Source organism: Labrus mixtus, unplaced genomic scaffold, assembly GCF_963584025.1.
Source record: "Labrus mixtus unplaced genomic scaffold, fLabMix1.1 SCAFFOLD_190, whole genome shotgun sequence".
Lineage (NCBI taxonomy): Eukaryota > Metazoa > Chordata > Actinopteri > Labriformes > Labridae > Labrus > Labrus mixtus.
The window spans coordinates 15,863-35,064 of record NW_026870125.1 but is presented as its reverse complement, the minus strand read 5'-3'; the positions used below and the strand labels follow the sequence as shown (position 1 = coordinate 35,064).

The 19,202-nt window shown below is 47.5% G+C and overlaps 2 protein-coding genes across 2 annotated transcripts; one reads left to right on the top strand and one right to left on the bottom strand.

Moving 5' to 3' along the window:
* Positions 1-499: 499 nt before the first annotated feature.
* On the top strand, positions 500-14,336 carry LOC132961642 (AT-rich interactive domain-containing protein 1B-like; the record flags this gene model as incomplete). Its single annotated transcript, XM_061033377.1, has 12 exons — positions 500-679; positions 2,995-3,204; positions 3,881-4,091; positions 4,892-5,030; positions 5,120-5,307; positions 5,760-5,904; positions 10,754-10,870; positions 10,958-11,039; positions 11,205-11,952; positions 12,035-12,165; positions 12,246-12,774; positions 13,178-14,336. Coding segments are annotated over 12 exons (3,708 nt in total), but the record flags the coding sequence as incomplete, so codon positions are not given.
* Positions 14,337-14,955: 619 nt separating this feature from the next.
* On the bottom strand, positions 14,956-18,740 carry tmem242 (transmembrane protein 242). Its single transcript, XM_061033378.1, has 4 exons — positions 18,583-18,740; positions 17,629-17,729; positions 16,355-16,492; positions 14,956-15,644 (listed from the first exon to the last, which is right to left on the bottom strand). Exons 1-4 carry the CDS (start codon positions 18,665-18,667, stop codon positions 15,543-15,545), a joined length of 426 nt encoding a protein of 141 aa, XP_060889361.1. The 5' UTR covers positions 18,668-18,740; the 3' UTR covers positions 14,956-15,542.
* Between the last annotated feature and the right edge of the window lie 462 nt (positions 18,741-19,202).

Here is a 19,202-nt window from a genome sequence, read left to right as displayed (position 1 = left end):
CCTCTGCATGTTTCTAATAAGCTCCACGAGCAGAAACGTGCTCAAACTAGGATCAATATTGGAGATGCTTTTGAAAAATGGAGAGAGGTTAGAACACAGAAAGGTTTACAGACCCATGCAGAGCTGGATAAACACTGAAGCTTCAGAGTCCACCACATGGTGACCTGTGTGAGAATCCACTCTAGAGAGGAGGGGGGGGAGACAGCTCTCTATGATGTTTAGAATTTAGACTGCAGTACCCATTTTAAACACTAGGGGGCAGAGTTACATACTGCTCCTATAAGTGTTTTTAAGTTGTATTAGGGAGTTTGTTGGCTCAGTCCGAGGCGTCACGTTCCTCTAAAGAGAATAAACGTTGACTTTTTCTATTTGAAGTTGAGAGGAAATTGACTTGATGTTATCTAACTTTCTGTCTGCTGCGTGATGTCATGAGCCGCATTAACACGACTGTCCATCCGCTCCAAGCTGCTACATGCTAACGCTAATGTCCACCACATGACTCTGTTGTGTGTTTGTGTGTTTTGTGTCACAGGATGGGTACAGCTCTCAGAGTGTGTCCAAGCCCCTCCTCGCCCCCTCCCCCATGTCCCCCAGCTCAGCTAGTCTGTCCTCCTATCATGGGGGGGAGGACGGCGATAGCATTAGTAGCCTCGCCTGGCCCGAGATGTCAACGAGCCCCGTAAGTCCAGAAAGACTCTTCTTCTGATTCCGCTAAACCTGAATTCAGAGGTTTTATCTTTCTTATGAATCTTTATTTGACAGGACTCTGATCTCTGTGATTATTCTTCATACAGGTTAAAATTTAAATGCTGCTTGAGGTTTTAAATATTCTGCGTCGTGTTGACGTTTACTTTGAGACTTTCTGCTTCAAAAAATGGCGCTCAGTTTGAGTTTCCAAAATGTTTCCCTGGCAACAAATCTGCGTCACCCCTGCCTCCATTCACGCCCGCTGAATCATGGAGGTACGGTGGCTGACGAGGACAAAATGCTGCAACGTCTAAATCTGAAGCCCTTTCCTCCAAATGAAAATATTTGTGACGACTGGAGCTCGTGAGACGTCGTCTGAGATCACCAGCATCGTTATAGCTCTCCGTATCAGAGCTGCAGCATCAAGTCCGTTAACATTAAACTATTTTACAAACCGGTGATCGTTTGCTGGATTCAGCTTCTTAAAATGAAGAATATGTCGTTTATCTTTGTCGTAGAGAGAAAGTGAAGCCTCTAATGGTACGAAAGCATCAAAGTGAACGTGTTCAGGGTCCGGAGGTCAAGGCCCCGTGTACACTTCTTACTGCTCTTTTCTAGTAGGGGTGTAACGGTACACAAAAATTTCGGTTCGGTACGGTTCCAAGTTTTGAAGCTTCGGTTCGGTACATTTTCGGTACAGTAAAGGGACCTGATGCAACACTTTTTTTTCTTTATTAGGAACATTTAGAATTTCCCTTTTACACGTTGGGCTAAGTGCAGCATCGACAGTTCAGACTTGTACACCGGCTCAGGTTACTTTTTAATAACATTTTAAATTAAACATTGTAAAATAAATAAACTTATGCTGCTTCCTTCAACCAAAAGAGTCTCCAATAAATAAAAGATATGAATGAAATAAAGTATTTTAGAATGAAATGAAGTAATTCATATAGCCTATATGTAAAAATATTTCTTTTTAATTACAGTGACACCTTTTAGTTTATGAAGGCAACAGTTTTTTGAATGCCCTTTGAGCACATAATAAACATAATCACATCTGGGACAGTTTCATCACAGAACTATTAATATTTCCCTCTGTCGATATAAGAACTTCAATGGCATTTCTTATGGCTTTGGCCCGTTCAGAATTACTAACAAAAGGTTTTCTGTTGGGGAGGGAGGTGTTCATTCTATCATGCTGCAGGTTATTCTCCCACACAGACGCGTCTCCCCTTTCACGCAGCAGTGCTGCTGGAGCGGGATCATCGCTGAAAATGAAAACGAAACTTAAGAGTCAGTCCGTAAAAAGAACTCCATCCCGGTTATATGCAACCCATATCCGCGGCCGCAGCCTTCCTTCACACTGAGGTGTGCTTCCGCTTTGCGGTCCGTGTGGGAACACAGATTAAAGAACTTTTGTTCTGCGCGTACTCGGATCGGTCCGCGTGCGTGTACCTTTACACCCCTAGTTTCTAGGTTACTACAGTTTTAGTCTCTGCTCGTCTGCTTCCCTCGGTAGTGACCCGATATATAAGCCCCTCCTCCTGGGCTCATCGCCCCCTGCAGGATGTAGTGTGTACATTTACTGCTTGTAGCTACACTGCAAGCTAACGCATGCTAGCAACTGCCGGTGTTTGTCACCTTCCTGTCCAACAGGAAGTAGACCAACTCCACGTCCACGAGTAAAAGACAACACAAGGTTCACCCTCGTTTCAGAACGAGCTTTATCCACTTGGTGTTTCTCCTCACTCTGATTATATTTTCTCTTCTTTGCTGCTACGTCCACGTCCGTCATATTCACCGGTTTGAATCTCGTCCAATCACTGAATTGTATCCACTCCTAAACTCACCTGCTGCGCTGTCATTGGCTGGAGGAAACACACCAGCTCCGCCCAGAAACGTCCCGAGTCAACCAGAACAAAGCAGAACAGTAAAATCCAGTCAGAGGACAGAGTCTCTGCAGACACAGTCACCACCACACATGTACGGAGGCCCAGAAGGGACAATGGAGCAGCTTCACTTTAGGAGAAGTCTGTCTTTTATTTTGAAGGTCCCTACATAAGTCTGTATTTTATTTTGAAGGTCACTACATAAGTCTGTATTTTATTTTGAAGGTCCCTACATAAGTCTGTATTTTATTTTGAAAGTCCCTACATAAGTCTGTATTTTATTTTGAAGATCCCTGTATGAGTCTGTATTTTATTTTGAAGGTCCCTACATAAATCTGTATTTTATTTTGGAGGTCCCTACATAAATCTGTATTTTATTTTGAAGCTGACTCTGCTCTCTGTGTCTCGGTGTCTCCAGAAGCCGAGCCCGGCCACCATGACCAACCAGAAGATCACCGTCCTGTATGAGATGGGCTCTGAGCCCGAGAGGAGCGTGTGGGTGGACCGCTACCTGTCCTTCATGGAGGAGCGGGGGACGCCGGTCCCACGGCTGCCCGCCGTCGGGAAGAAGCCTCTGGACCTGTGCAGACTGTACCTGTGTGTGAGGGAGATCGGAGGCCTGGCCATGGTGAGTCTCACTCTGTTGTTTACATCGATGTGTTAGAGACACGTTCAGTCGATTCTCCTGAAGATGAAAGCTGATAGTTAGAAAAGTGTTCAGTTTCTGTTAACGAGTCATCACGTCTTTTAAATCTCAGTTTCTACAGGCTGACAGTCAACAAAACAAAGAATCATTTTAATTCTTAAAACTGATTTTTTCTCCCCCCCTCTTTTCCTCCTCGTCATTCTCCTAAACCTCATCCTGCCTCCTCTCCTCGCCTCTCCTGTCCTCTCCTCTTCTCCTCCTCTCCTCTCCTCTCCTCCTCTCCTCTCCTCTCCTCTCCTCTCCTCTCCTCTTCCTCTTCCTCTCCTCTTCTCTCCTCTTCTCTTCTCTCCTCTCCTCTTCCTCTCCTCTCCTCTCCTCTCCTCTTCTCTCCTCTCCTCTTCCTCTTCCTCTCCTCTCCTCTCCTCCTCTCCTGTCCTCTCCTCTCCTCGCCTCTCCTGTCCTCTCCTCCTCTCCTCTCCTCTCCTCTTCCTCTTCCTCTTCCTCTCCTCTCCTCGCCTCTCCTGTCCTCTCCTCTCCTCTTCCTCTCCTCTCCTCTTCCTCTCCTGTCCTCTCCTCTCCTCTTCCTCTCCTCTCCTCTTCCTCTCCTTTCCTCTTCCTCTCCTTTCCTCTCCTCTCCTCTTCCTCTCCTCCTCCTCAGGTGAGTAAGAATAAAAAATGGAGGGAGCTGTCGTCTCTGTTGAACGTGGGGACGTCCAGCAGCGCGGCGAGCTCTCTGAAGAAGCAGTACATTCAATACCTGTTCGCCTACGAGTGTAAGGTGGAGCGAGGGGAGGAGCCTCCACTTGAGGTCCCAGGGACCGCTAAGAAACCTGTGTCACTGCAAGCCAGGATCCAGCCCCCGTCCCCAGGTGAGGAATCACCTGAATCAGGTCTTAAACGCAGAGAGCGTCTCATAGAAGCACCGTGGTTTGGTCCACTTCTTCCCTGACCTTTAAGGTAATACCAACGCTCTGCAGGTGATGTGGACGAGGCTGCAGTCCCACTCCCACTCCCTCTCTCTCTCTCTCTCTCTCTCTCTCTCTCTCTCTCTCTCTCTCTCTCTCTCTCTCTCCCTCTCTCTCTCTCTCTCTCTCTCCCTCTCTCTCCCTCTCTCTCTCTCTCTCTCTCCCTCTCTCCCTCTCTCTCTCTCTCTCTCTCTCTCTCCCTCTCTCTCTCTCCCTCTCTCTCCCTCTCTCTCTCTCTCTCCCTCTCTCTCTCTCTCTCTCTCTCCCTCTCTCTCCCTCTCTCTCTCTCTCTCCCTCTCCCTCTCTCTCTCTCTCGCTTAGTCGGTTTTAATCAGGACTTATTCAGAATTTATTTTTATTTTTCAATGGAAATCTCCCACAGACGGATTAAACAGGAATACCTGCTGTTGCCATGGTGATTTCAGACGCTGTAGGTCAGTTTGTGCAGGTAAAAATCAGGCGAGGAAAGTCCTGAAGTCGGAGGTAATCGAACGGGGATCGGCCGCTGTGCCTCGTGTACACTGACGGCGGGCGATCGAGGACTTGGATCATGGTTATCAGACGGGGTATCGGGGCCCAGTCTGATTCTGTTGTGGTGTGAACGCCGCTGTAGATGATGTCACAGCGAGAAGCTCCGCCCTGTTTCACGTGTCATGATGACCCCTGTTCTCAGCAGGTTTTCTGTCTGGTCTGTATCTCTGCAGCCAACTCGGGCTCCCTGCAGGGCCCCAACACGCCTCAGTCCAGCAGCAGCAGCTCCCTGACCGAGGCGCCCGGGGACCTGAAGCCTCCGACCCCCTGCTCCACCCCGCACAGCCACATGGGCCCCCAGCCCGGGAACAGGTAGGGGAGGGGCCTAAACCCGTCAGTTCCTCAGAAACTAAATCTCAGTCAGGTCTCTGCTCACCTCCGTCTCTCTCTCTCTCTCTCAGGAACATGGGAGGAGTCAGCGTCCAGGACCCGTTCTCTGAAGGCAGCGACCCCGCCTTCCACAACAAGCGAAGTCCGGGACCCGGCGGCGGCAGCGGCCCCTACCAGCAGGGAGGAGGGCCAACAGATCCCTCGATGAGGATGCAGCAGTACGACACCAACAAGGACCCGTACGGAGGAGCGAGGAAAGGTGAGGACGAGAGGAGGCAGGACGTCTGTGTGAGCGCCTGACTCAGACTCAGAGTTTAGAGTCCTTTCACCCCGAGATGGTTTAAGGCGAGGAAACTCATCCATCATACATCCTGGGTTTGTGCTGGAGTTTTTTAAAGTCACTGATCTGATCCAGAACCAGCGTCTACCTCCTTTATAAAACCAGTTAGCAGGTCCTGACTGGTCTAGGAGAGTGTCATGGATGTGTCTCTGTGCTCTGCTGCCCCCTGGTGGTCCAAACTTAAACTATCGTTTCATCAGCCTCTGTGAACAGCTGTGTGAAGCTTGCATTGCATTTCATCACCACCGAGCCTGAATCAGCTTTTACATCGTCTTCCATCCGAGTTATAAAAAGTAGAAACAAACTTTAAATGATAAAAACAAATGAAACGTCCTCAAAGTGAAACCTCATCAGTTCATGTGTCTCTCCAGGTCCAGGGCTCGGTGACGCCTATAGTCCCGGTCAGATGGCCAGCGGGGCCATGCAGGACATGTACCCCCGGGGGCCGTCCTCAGGACCCCAGACAGCAATGGGCCCCAGACCCCAATACCCCTACGGCCCCGGCTACGAGCGAAGGTAAGAAACAGCCTAATGGCATGCCGTCTGCTACAATCTCTGCAAGCATTTTTAAGCGATGTTTGTAAGGTTCTCCCTGTGCAATGACCTCGCTAACTACCCGACTTGACTTGAGCTGTTGTCAGACGTGCACCCCTGAAACTCTTGAGATCCTTTCATGTTCAATGTTGTTGGGGGTGGTCCTGGCTCGTTGTTAGGCAAGATCAACTAGCTCCTTCAACTTCTTATCACAAATGTTAATAGAATAGCTATATAGGTTGGCACTTTCCTCTGCGGAGAGGTGTGACAGACCAGCAACAGTTTCTTGCGGCGCTGCGTGGTCTGATCCAAAAGGAGTCTCAGCTCCCAGCTCACATAGGGTCTAGGTCAGGCATGGGCAAACTACGGCCCGCGGGCCATATACGGCCCGTTGGGCTTTTTAATCCGGCCCGCCGAACTTGTCCAAATTATATTATTATTAAATTAAATTTTATTATAATTAAACCTCGTTCGTTTTCCCCTGTAATGCCCGCGTTTCCCCAATAGATGGCGCACTTCAGAGTGTGGTGTATTATTCCCTTTGCCCTATGAACCCGTATGAGCCCTTCTGTAAAGATGAGCGGATCAAAGAAAAGAAAAGTGGACAGTGAATGCCGAGTGTTTAATACGGAGTGGAGAACTAAATATTTGTTCACTGAAGTCCGATCAAAGGCTGTATGCCTGATATGCCAAGAAACTGTTGCAATTTTCAAAGAGTACAGTATCAGCCGTCACTTTGCAACGAAGCATGCTAACTACGCTAGCAAGCAGTCCCCGCAAGAACGGGCGGCTGCGGCTCAGAGGTTGAAGGATAATTTACAGACTCAGCAACATTTTTTTCACCAACAAACTGCGATTCAAGGGTCAACTACCAAGGCAAGTTTTTTGCTGGCATTCAAATTAGCAAAGGCTAGCAAGCCTTTCTCCGAAGGCGAGTTTTTAAAAGAATGCGTGGTAGAGACAGCAGGTCTCTTGTGTCCGGAGAGCCAAGGCCAGTTTGAAAAAATTAGTTTATCACGCAGGACTGTGACTCGCCGTGTGGAACTGATTGATGAAGATATAGCCAGCGAATTAAACAAAAAGGCTGAGTCCTTTAAGTTATATTCACTAGCGCTGGATGAAAGTAATGACGTGAAAGACACTGCTCAGCTCCTCATTTTTATCCGAGGGATTAATGACAGTTTTGAGATAACGGAGGAGTTTTTGACCATGGAGTCCCTGAAAGGAAAAACGCGAGGAGAGGACTTGTATAACCAGGTGTCTGCTGTCATCGAGAGAATGAAGCTGCCTTGGAGTAAACTTGCCAACGTCACAACGGATGGATCGCCAAATTTAACTGGAAAACATGTTGGGCTGCTGAAAAGAATCCAGGATAAAGTGAAAGAGGAAAACCCTGACCAGGATGTTATTTTCCTTCACTGCATCATCCATCAGGAGTCTCTGTGTAAGTCTGTATTGCAGCTTAATCATGTCGTGAATCCAGTTGTAAAACTTGTTAACTTTATACGAGCAAGGGGACTTCAGCATCGTCAGTTTATTATGTTCCTGGAGAAAACTGAGGCGGATCATCAGGACTTACTGTACCACTCTCGTGTCCGCTGGTTAAGTTTGGGCAAAGTGTTTCAACGAGTGTGGGAGCTGAAAGAGGAGATCAGCGTATTTTTGGAGTTAATGGGGAAATCAGACAAATTTCCTGAGCTAAGCAACAAGAACTGACTTTGTGACTTTGCATTTGCTGTGGACATATTTTCACACATGAATGAGCTGAATGTGAAACTACAGGGGAAAGATCAGTTTGTGCATGACATGTACAAAAATGTTAGAGCCTTCAAATCCAAGCTAACTTTATTCTCCAGACAAATTGCAAACAAATCTTTCGCTCATTTCCCCACACTTGCCGTGCAGAAAGAGGCGACGCGAAATGCAAAGAAATACAACAAATCCCTTGACGACCTGCACGGAGAATTCTGCCGTCGGTTTTCTGATTTTGAAAACATTGAAAAGTCACTTCAGCTGGTGTCCTGTCCCCTGTCAGAAGACCCTGAAACAGCACCACAGGAGCTGCAATTGGAACTGATCGATCTTCAGTCTGACTCCGTCTTAAAGGAGAAGTTCAACTCTCTTAAACTGAATGACTTTTATGCTTCACTTAACGAAGCCACGTTTCCAAACCTCCGGAGGACGGCACAGAAGATGCTGACTTTGTTTGGCTCGACCTACGTATGTGAGCAGACATTCAGCGTCATGAACATCAATAAAGCCCCTCACAGATCCAAGTTAACTGACCAACACCTCGGATCTATCCTGAGAATTACCACTACAAAACTAACTCCAGACTTTAATGCACTGGCAAAAAAGGGAGATCAACAACACTGTTCCCACTGAAACTGAACGTGAGTCTACTGTGTTTATTCAAATTTAAATTAATTAAATGAATGCATTTGGAAATCAATTTGTACAATGAGCCTTGCATATTCATGCTTTGCTACCTGTTAAAGACCAAATACTTTCATGTAATGGCTTTTACATGTCATTTATATTAGTTCACACAAACACTCCATCCATCTGTTCCTGGCCCGGCCCCTCTGTCAAATTTTAGAACCCATTGTGGCCCGCGAGTCAAAAAGTTTGCCCACCCCTGGTCTAGGTACATATTTTGTGCGGTAAAACAGAACCCCAGTGGATTACTGTTAGCAAAGCTGCTAAGCTAAAACTAAATCAACAGGAGAGCCAATCTGATCTAAGTACTCAAACATATAGATGCACTCTATCCTGGAAGCTGCTAAGCTAAACCAAGCCAAATCACCAGGAGAGCAACTCTGATCTAAGTTTCCAAACTGATCACTGAGCTCTATCCTGGAATGTAGGTTAAACTAAACAAAGCTAAATCAACAGGAGAGTAAATTTGATATAAGTTTGAAACTGATCACTGCTCTATATCCTGGAAGTTTAGGTGAGATTAGGTTAAGATTCACACCTCAAGTCCTCTGGATTGGGGGAACTCACGCCTCTCAGACAGCTGGCCATGCAACAATTATTTAGATCTGGCCAAATGGCTGACTTGTTATCTCAAACAACAAAGAGCACCACAATCCTTTAGTAAAATACTTCAGGATCAAAATCTGGATTAATGCAACAAAACAAGTTCATTGAGAAAGTCACACTAGCTGCATCATTATGTCCAATTGTTGTATGGACACAAAGGGGACAACAGTTATTACTTTAACCATTAACCAACAACATACAACACAACTAAGCCACAGTTTGATGTCTGCTTTGCTTAAACAACAAAAAATCTTCCAAAGAAAAGAGAATTTTCTTCAGAAGAATCCCTTCTAGGATTTAAAAGTTCGGATTACTGTGCATTAACAGTGCAATAAAGCTGGTTTTATTGAATGCCTCACACGGGGCACCATTTGGTGGGGTTGTATCAAGTCAACTTTGGTTATATTATTAATAATTATATTTCATGATCTATTAATATAAATAACAATGTTATTAAACTATGTTTAATTGACTCAGGGGCACCACCCTAACCAAAATATCACTAAAATCAGTCTCAAATTAGTTACTTAATTACTAATGTTATTCATAATTAATAACTGTATTTAATCAATTGAAGGCGTGAAATCCGTACACAAAGCCCTCGCACCCAGTTTATATCACAATGCACAGTTGTAATCACAAACAACTGCTCTCTTAAATTATAACAGAATTTATTTAAACAAAGCAACATCAATCCAAAATCAATGAACTTAATCAAACAAATAACTATTACAAACTAATCTAAGCAAACAAGATATCTACAAACAAACAGCGTGGCACATGTGTGTGTGTGTGTGTGTGTGTGTGTGGATGAGAGAGAGAGAGAGAGGGGGAGATAGAGAGCTCCACATGGTGCTCTCTACGTCAAGTAGGTACAAAATGGTGGACAAAGACAAAGGAAGCTGTGTGGCTTAGCTTGAGCTCTCTGAGCTGAGTTCAGTAACTATAACTTAAACACCAGAAAGCCAGTGGATGGACTTTGATTCAACGGCAGGTACACTGGTCTTTCTGATTGTGAAAGCATTTAACTTAAAGTAAACTAGCATAGCATTGAATGAAAACACATAGAGGCGAACATGGCGGTTCAGCAACAAAAACAAATGCAGCAGTTTACAGCAGATAATAAACAGAATGTGATGTTCAGTCAACAATAAAGCACAATTATCAATTGTTATAAAATAAACTTTCCTAAACTATTCTATGCCCAGACTAACTTGGAATCACTTTTCTGATGACTGTTTCAAGGTTCGGGTGGTCTTCAATCTGTTGAATCAACAGATTCAGGCAGGTTTCCGTGGCAGATGAAAAGAGATGGCAGCAGGAGTCAGATTTGAGACAAGAGCAATGCTCTATTGGCTTTCTGGTTGCAGGAGTAGATTTTCCTTGGTGTATTCTTCTTCAGGTAACAGTGGCTATCTGTAGCACTCCTGTCCAGTTGCGTTCACCGACGTTGACAAGACTAATAGGAAAGAATCTCTCTGTGCTCGAACCAGATAGTTACTGATTGTGGCAAAACTCCTAAACAAGCATTCCAACCTGGCCTTGGAAGAAGGCCAGGTTGGAATGCGTGTCTCCCCTGAAACTGGAAGCTTGTGAAGCTTTTATCGACCCAACACCTATGTGTTAGATGTTGCATAGCATGCTGGGAGTGTTTCTGCAGGGCAGGGCATGCTGGGAGTAAGAGTCATTTAAGTACTCATACTCAGGCTTCTGTGGCTACAGGCTGGACCTTTGTGTCAACACATGGAGATCCCAACAATGTATTTTTTGTTTTTCTGTCCTGCAGGTCGGACCACGTGATGGGACCAGAGGGAGGCATGGCGCCCCCCGGAGGTCAGAACAGCGTGGGTCCGTCTGGAAACGAGGCCGGCATGTACCCCGCCAACAGATACCCCCCTCAGAGGTGACGGGAGGGCGAGGAGATGACGTGAGGGTTTAATGTTTGTCTGTTACGCTGTGTATCAATAAATGTCTCTCTCTCTCTCTTCAGACACGGACACGATGGTTACGGGCAGCAGTATCCTCCCAGCATGGCCTACAGTTCCCATCAGCCCCTGTACCCTCAGCAGCAGGTGAGCGCTCGGACTCTGCTTCACATCTTTACACTTCCTCTAGTGTCTCGTCCAATCAGGGTCTCAATTTGTCTAGTTACTAGGTTAAAGAAAACGTCAGGAAGCGCTGTGATTGGTGGACAATGTTTGATTGTGTAAAGTGTGTGTGTGTGTGTGTGTCTGCAGGGCTACAAGCGTCCGATGGAGCCTCTGTATCCTCCTGCAAAGCGTCATGAAGGTGAAGCGTTTGGCGTGCAGTCGTTCGGCTCTCAGCAGTCGGACATGTTCGGCCCCTACAGCGGTGGAGGCGGGGCTTACATGGGCCCAGAGCGGCGACCAGTCCAAGGTCAGTACCCGTACCTGTACCCCAGGGACCGTCAGGGGCCCCCACAGCAAGGTCTTATGGGCTCAGGACCATCAGCGGTGCCTGGGGGGCCCAGCGAGGGGCAGCAGGCCAGCATGTGGCCCCCCAGGACGGACATGAACTACTCGTTCAGCCGGCAGGGGCCAGCCTACCCCGCCATGAGCCGAGGGGACGACCAGGAGGGCAGGGCCCCCCAGGACAACCAGTGGCCTCCGAGTCATCCAGGCCAGCGCCAACCAACATATCCCCCCCACTCCTCTACCTCCTCCCCCTCCATGCTCCCCCTGACCTCCAGACAGCCCCTATTGTCCTTCCAGGCCACGCCCACAGTCCATAACCACTTGACCCGCCCTCACAGCCCCTCCTCCTTTCCCCGGCCAATGGGGGGCTCCCTCTCTCCTAACGGCGCCCCCTATCTCTCCTCCATGAAAAAAACAGGTCACCCCGTTGTCCCCCCCGGCCCCCTGTCCACTCACCTTATCCAACGAGAAGTCAGCTTCCCCCCGGGCTCTGTGGAGGCCACACCCCCCAAAATGAAGATGCGGCGGCGGCTAACTTCCAAAGACACGGGTAAGAACACACACACATGCACATGAACACAACAGAGCCAGGTCGCTGTTTACCACCTCACTGACTGATCTCGTCCAATCAGGGACTCCGGAGGCGTGGCGGGTGATGATGTCACTGAAGTCGGGGCTGTTAGCAGAGAGCAGCTGGGCGCTGGACACCATCAACATCCTGCTTTACGACGACAGCACGGTGGGCTCGTTCAGCCTCCCTCAGGTCAGAGGTCACCTTCATAACGACGTCTTTTAATCAGAGAAATATTCAACGTTAATCGATGACATCACTTCCTCCTGCAGCTGCCTGGCTTCCTGGAGCTCGTGGTCGAGTATTACCGCCGCTGCCTCATCCAGATCTTTGGCATCCTGGAGGAGTACGAGGTTGGGACCCTGCTGGGATCCCAGCCCGCCCCCCTTCAGAAGGAAGGGGGCGGGAGTCAGGAGTCTGACAGCCAATCAGAGGAGCCGAGGAGGTCAGAGGAGGAGGAGCTGACGCCTGCTTCAGACGCAGAGGAGGAGGTGAAGGAGGAGAACCCTGTGGTCAAAGAGGAGCTGGAGGTGAAGGAGGAGAAAGAGGAGGAGCCCCGCCCCCCGCAGGCCAGCAAGTACGACAGGCGGCCAATCAGGGTGGAGGAGACGGGGGAGGAGTGGGAGGAGGCGGAGGAGCGCTGGGCGCAGCTTGGACGACCCAACGGCTTCATCAGCGGCCTCCTGCACTGGAAGGCGGGAGGAGGAGACTCAACCGCTCACATCCTGACAGGTGCAGAGGGGGAGGGGCAGAAGGAGGCGGAGCCAGCTGGGGAGGAGATGCCGTCTGGAACAGAAGAAGGTAAAAAAACCTGCAGGAGGAGAGAAGAGAATATAAATCCTTCAATAAAATCTATTTTAGATATAAGCAGATAAAAGCTGAAGATCCTCAAGTGATGTCACTCGAGTCACCTCAAGTGATGTCACTCGAGTCACCTCAAGTGATGTCACTCGAGTCACCTCAAGTGATGTCAAATGTTGTTGAAAATTAAATATTAAAACTGTTTATGTGATGCTGCAGGTTTGATGTAGTACCTGTGCTCCGCCAGCAGAGGGCTCCATCTATGTGTTCCTGTGGGGTTGATTGTGTGGTTGATGTTGACTGTGGTGGCGGGGACTGTTTGACTGTGGGGGCGGGGACTGTTTGACTGTGGCCCCCCCTGACCCTCCATCTTTGTGTTTATATCTTTGTCTCTCCTCTGCAGGTTCCCCATCAGAGGTCAAAGTTCAGAGTCCCATCAGTCACCTGGAGGACGAGCCGCGCTGCTGGGACGAGGCACCGCTGTCCACCGCCGAGTCATGGCAGGACGCTCTGTCCAAACGCTGCGTCTGCATCTCCAACGTTGTGCGGGGCCTCTCCTTCGTCCCCGGGAACGACGCTGAATTATCTCGTCACCCCGGCCTGGTGTTGATCCTGGGCCGGCTGCTGCTGCTGCACCACCGCCACCCCCGCAGGAGACGCACGCCGCCCGGCTACCAGCGGGAGGAGGGGCGGGGGCGGGCCTGCAGCCGAGACGAGTGGTGGTGGGACTGCTTGGCGTCGCTGCGGGAGAACGCGCTGGTGACGCTGGCGAACATGGCGGGCCAGCTGGACCTGTCCGTGTTCCCCGAGGGCGTCATCCTGCCTGTGCTGGACGGCGTGCTGCACTGGATGGTCTGCCCGTCCGCTGAGGCTCAGGACCCGTTCTGCTCGGCGGGGGGCGTGTCCTCGCTCTCGCCACAGAGGCTGGTCCTCGAGTGTCTGTGCAAGCTGAGCATCCAGGACTGTAACGTGGACCTGCTGCTCGCCACGCCCCCGTTCAGCCGCCACGACAAGCTGTACGCCACGCTGGTGCGTCTCATAGGCGAGAGGAAGAGCCAGGTGAGTCGTGAGATGGCGGTGGCCGTCCTTTCCAATCTAGCACAGGGAGACCCGATGGCGGCGCGAGCGGTCGCCCTGCAGAAAGGAAGTGTGGGAACGCTGATCGGCTTTCTGGAGGACAGCGTGGCCGCCGCTCAGAAGCAGCAGGGCGCCCACACCGTGCTGCACACCGCCACACGGCCCGAGCCGCCCAGCGTCAACATGATGTGCCGCGCCGCCAAAGCGTTGCTCGCCATGGCCAGAGTGGAGGAGAACAGGGCGGAGTTTGTTCTGCACGAGAGCCGGCTGCTCGACATCTCACTGTCACCGGCGCTGCACTCGTCTGTGGCGGCCGTCATGTGTGAAGTACTGTTTAAAATCTCCCGCTCGTGACACACACACCACCACGGAGCGCTCTGAAGAAGCTCCGCCCACGTGACCAAGTGTCTCCTATTCTATTTTTATTTAAGAACTAATTTTAAATACAAAAGAATATATAAAGAGTTTATCTGCGTCCTCCATCACGAAGCGTTTGTTTGGATTTTAAAATAATTTTAATACAAAAACATTTTTATTCTTTCGTCGGCTCGTTTTGTTTTATTTGAACCTAAGTGGGGCGCTCTGTGACGTGGTCGTTTTTGGGGGGCGGGGCCTGTTTGACTGTGGGGGCGGGGCCTGTCTGACTGTGGGGCGGAGCCTGTTTATTTAAATGTGACATGTTGTAGATGACAGACACTCTGATGTTCTTTGTTTTGGTGCAATACGTTGTTTTTGTTTTTACTCTCAATGTGAATTATTTGACTCGTCTGCAGTTCGACCATCTTCAGTATTTCGGCGACCTCGGCAGTATCAAAGGCCACGTTCAGTTTTTTAAGAGTTTATGTGTCAAATCCAGACTCCTCCCCCTCCTCCTCATCTTCCTGTAAATAGACGACAATGTACATTCGACTCGATGAATCATTTATAACCACGACCCCGCAGGTGAGCTCGTTTCTGTCGGGGGTCTGATCTGAGACGGCGTTTCATTTCAGAGACTGTGTGTACAGGCTGGGGGGGTTCTGGGGAGGCGGGGACTGCACTGGACTTCAGATTATAAGAAATGTAAAGAGATAAAAAAAAGAAAACTTCTACATCCAGAACGTCTCCTGTTTGATTTCACTAAAAACTTTATTCATCCCACAGGGCGATTTGTTCCAGCGTCAACACACAACACAAATCTCTAAAACAAATATTTTAAACAAATGTTCCACATGGTAGAGATTTATAGAAACATCTAAATAATCCAGATCTGATTTGAGACTGGAGTCCGGGTCGGGTCTGGACCAGAGAGAGACTCACAGGAGAACAGATCAGGTCATTAATGTTTCATAGCTTTTGATTTATGTTCATGTGGCTGAAAGTCAATAAATAATCTTTAGTTTATTCTCCCATGTTTCATATCTGAAAAGTTTTGAGGTCCATCAGCGCCCCCCAGGAGGCTGACCAGGATCCCTACAGGAGAAGAAGAAGTCCTCTGGTTCCAGAAAATCAACAAAACATGGAAAATCAAATCAGGAGTTCATGATCAGAGAAACAAAAATCTGATTCAAAACAAAAAGCTTTCAAAACCAGGACCGAACTACAACCAAAACCAGGACCGAACTAGTTCTCCAGAGACCATCCTCGAGTTGCCACGTTTAGTTTCAGTCTCTGTGTCGACTCGTCTGATTGGTCCTCCAGCAGGCTGCAGGTCACTTTGACTTGAAGAGCGCGTCCCAGTCCACGGGTTCAGACGGGGAGGACTTGGGGATGGACGGGAAGAGGGAACGCATCTTCAGTCTGAACTCCGACAACTGGAGAAGAAAAACCAGAACAAGAGAAGTTTATTTATTCTTAAAGTCAGGCGTCAGGAGCATTCTTAAAGGCTTTATATTTTGATCCAGCAGATGTCGCCCTTGAGCACCAGCATGAAACCAAAACAACTTGTGCTGCATTGTTGTGTTAGCATGCTAATGCTAGCGATCTTTATTCTGCTCGTATCTTCACACTGCATGTAAATTTACCTGAAATGAGCGTGATCTAGAAACACAGTTAAGCAGTGAGTACAGTATGTTATTCTTCTTTTCTCTAGTCCCTCAATTAAACAACTTTTATACACGAGGGGAGGAGTCAGCCGGCCGTCCGGGCGATGTAAACAAAGTGAAGATAGGACTCTGAAAACTCTGAAAACATCACAGACAGTGGGACTCGGGTGTTACACCCATTGTAGACAGTCATGACTCACAGAGTTATTTTCAGAGGAGATACTTGATTTCTATTTAAGAGTGAAACATCACGTATAAAGAGGGGCTTTAATAGAGGGGTTTATAGACATGATCAAATACAGCATCTCCTCTTTCTTGGATGTTTACATTTGATGAAGTGATGTCACAAGTTTCTGATGTGAATATTTCTGTTTTAAATATTTCCTCTTCAGTCTGGAGTCTCCTCATTTTCAGACTCTGACAGATTTAATCCGTCCTCTATGAATTGTGGTATTTGTATACGAGCAGCAGGTACGTACGCTGTGAACATCGAGGACTTTCCACACGGTGAAGCCGAGCAGACCGACTCCACAGCAGGCGTACAGAGACCCCCAACCCAGAGCCCTGAGCGCCAGGGACGCCCCGCTCTCCGGGACCGCTGCCGTCGCCATGACGCCCTGCAGAGGAGACAGAGAGTCAGAACAAGACGGTGAGTTTGTAGCTGGTTTTATCTGCTTAGTTTACCATCAGCTATAAATATCTCTAAGAAGTTTTTCTCCATCAGGAGGTTGAGAGTCTGCATATTCTTCACACTTCCTGTCTCGCTCTCGGAGCTTCAACTAAACGCCAATTTGTCGTTTTCATTCACAAATATTTTAACATTCGGTTCATAAGTCAAAACACAAATCTAAAAAAGATCTCGACTTTGAATCTGAAATAAAAAGTGTTCAACTTTCAGACGTTTCTCCTCCGACTCGTTTAATCTGATTTCTCCAGTTTTCTCCGGGTCCTTCGGGGAGCTCGCCGACAGACGACAAAGACGAGTCTGTGACAGAAATAGAGTCCGGGGGAACAAACGCCAGGATTGTTCCCGGGCGCTAACTTTAGCGTTCGTGTGCGTCAGCGTTAATCAGGGTCCTGTGAGTGTCCGATTAACCACGGCGTTCCGGCTATCGGGCGTCTGAGTCTGAGAATCTGTGCGGCTTCGTGGAAACATCTGAATGTTTGTTTGTTTGTTTGTTTGTTTATCACAGCTGGTCAGGAGGGAGCGCGGGCGCCGTCACGCATGTTGGGTTCTGTTTTTATCTCATCCAGGCGCAACGGTTTACACTCGGACACAGCGAGGGGGGAACTAATCGGGTCAGAGAGCGGAGAGAAAAACAGGAAAATCCCACGTGTAAACACGGGGAACGACCTGCTGCGAGCACCGCACGAAGCTTCTGACTTCACCTGCAAACATCTTTTTGATGCTTTTCTCTAAAGACTGAGTGACATTTTGTTGCCTTTAGGTCGGACTTGAACCCGGGCCGTATGTTTGAATGACTTCAGCCTCCGTACACAGGGTCTGACCAAACCGCTAAGCCACCTGCGCCCCCATAGTGACCATTGTAAACGTTTGCTGTTTCTTTATCATCTCAGTTTGAAGGTTTCGACTCATTCACAAATTCATTCAATAAAGACTTTAAAGCACGACGACCACCGATCCATAATCCGCTTTTGGAACCTCTTAGACGCCGTTAACACACGCCGTAAACTGACCGTCGCTGCCGCTTTACAGAGCGGAACATATTCAGATACACGGACAGAACTGAACCTTATTAAACCAGTTCGGACTTTTCTTCTTCGCCAGCGCCAACGTGGAGCCGAAGCCGGCGATCATCCCCGCAGACGCCACCGTGGTCAGAAAGGCTGCACCTGCAAACAGGAAGTCAGACTTCAGCATTACTATACTCAAAAACCTACAACCCACTTTAACCAGAGACGTCAGCTGTTTGATAGATTGTACATTAAATAATCATAATTATGTCTTATTAGAAAACCTTAAACTACTCAAGTTTTGAATGGAGTCTGGTGACACGGTTAGTATGTTAACATGAAGGAGGGAATCTAAAACAGCAAATTCAACAGTATTTCTAAATCATTAAGAGGCTGGTGAGTGACCTCTGTTAATGCAGATTCTATTAGAATATTTATACATTTAAAGATGCTTCAGCCATTCAGGAAAGCCTTGTGTCCCTCAAAGCGTGACGTCATCAGTACATAAATTAACTAGAAAATAAAGGAGATATGAGCATTAAGATGGATTACATAAAGCCGAATTTAAGAGGATACATTAATGTGTCAGGAATAATATTTATTATATAATTATTTCTCATGAATAAATACTGATAGTAAAGAAAACCTTAAACTGCTCAAATTTTGAACGGAGTTTGGCGACGCGGTATTTAAGGAGCTACACCAGAGCCGGAGAAAACAACAACAGCTTCAGCCGCATATTCACAAATATTTCATGTTTACTGTTCGTGTGAAACTGTCAATAACTTTGGAGGAAATAAAAATGTGAGATTTTTTGAATGGAGTTTGGTTTGGAGAGAAGGATGATCGACATTACTATGACCTCAGTTGGACAAGAGACACTGAACGCATCGTCTGGCTAACGGCTACAGTTAAAAAGAACTACAAACTAACGGCTACAGTTAAAAAGAACTACAAACTAACGGCTACAGTTTATATGAACTACAAACTAACGGCCAAACGGCTTTCTTGCCTTTTAACATCTGAAGTTTGTCCTCTCCGTCCATTTCTGCTCTTTCTCCCACATCCACAGCCGTGTTTTCACCAGCGGCTGTCATGTTGTTGTGGTCCGTCACCGGCTAGAAACAAGCGAGCTACGGACGTTAGAACCATAGACACTGCGTTTTAATTAATCAGGAAATGCGAAATAAATACGCAAAATAAAAAACCTTATTGAGTAGGATTTTAAATTAAATGTTAATTATTCCTATTTTTTTTAAATATATTTATTAGTCGAAAATATGTTTCGGAGGAAGAGGGAAGCGTCACAGAGACGGACTGCCTCAACAAAGATCGTATATGATCAAAAAAGGAAGCAGACCGGTGGAAGAAATAAAGAGCTCTCACTCCGCTTCTTTTTAGAGTTTATAATTCTAGTACATTTTCAATTCGTTTACATTGCCAACGCTAAGGGGAAAATAAAAGATAAAATTAAGTACAATTAGAGAATAATAAAGATTATTAAAGAAACAGAGCTGTTGAGGATTATACAAGCGTACATGCTTAAGAACAGTTGGTGTTTAACTGAAAAACACAAGTTGAAAATGTAAGTTTGATCTTAAAATGCATAAAGAGCAGAACAGATAACTTTAC

What these genes read in the sequence shown, in the direction of transcription:
- tmem242 (XM_061033378.1), bottom strand. Translation starts at nt 18,667, where the DNA reads ATGACAGCCGCTGGTGAAAACACGGCTGTGGATGTGGGAGAAAGAGCA. An exon ending in CAAACTTCAGATGTTAAAAG is followed by an intron (nt 17,730 to 18,582) that starts GCAAGAAAGCCG and finishes TCCTGTTTGCAG; the next exon opens with GTGCAGCCTTTCTGACCACG. An exon ending in GTCCGAACTGGTTTAATAAG is followed by an intron (nt 16,493 to 17,628) that starts GTTCAGTTCTGT and finishes TCTCCTCTGCAG; the next exon opens with GGCGTCATGGCGACGGCAGC.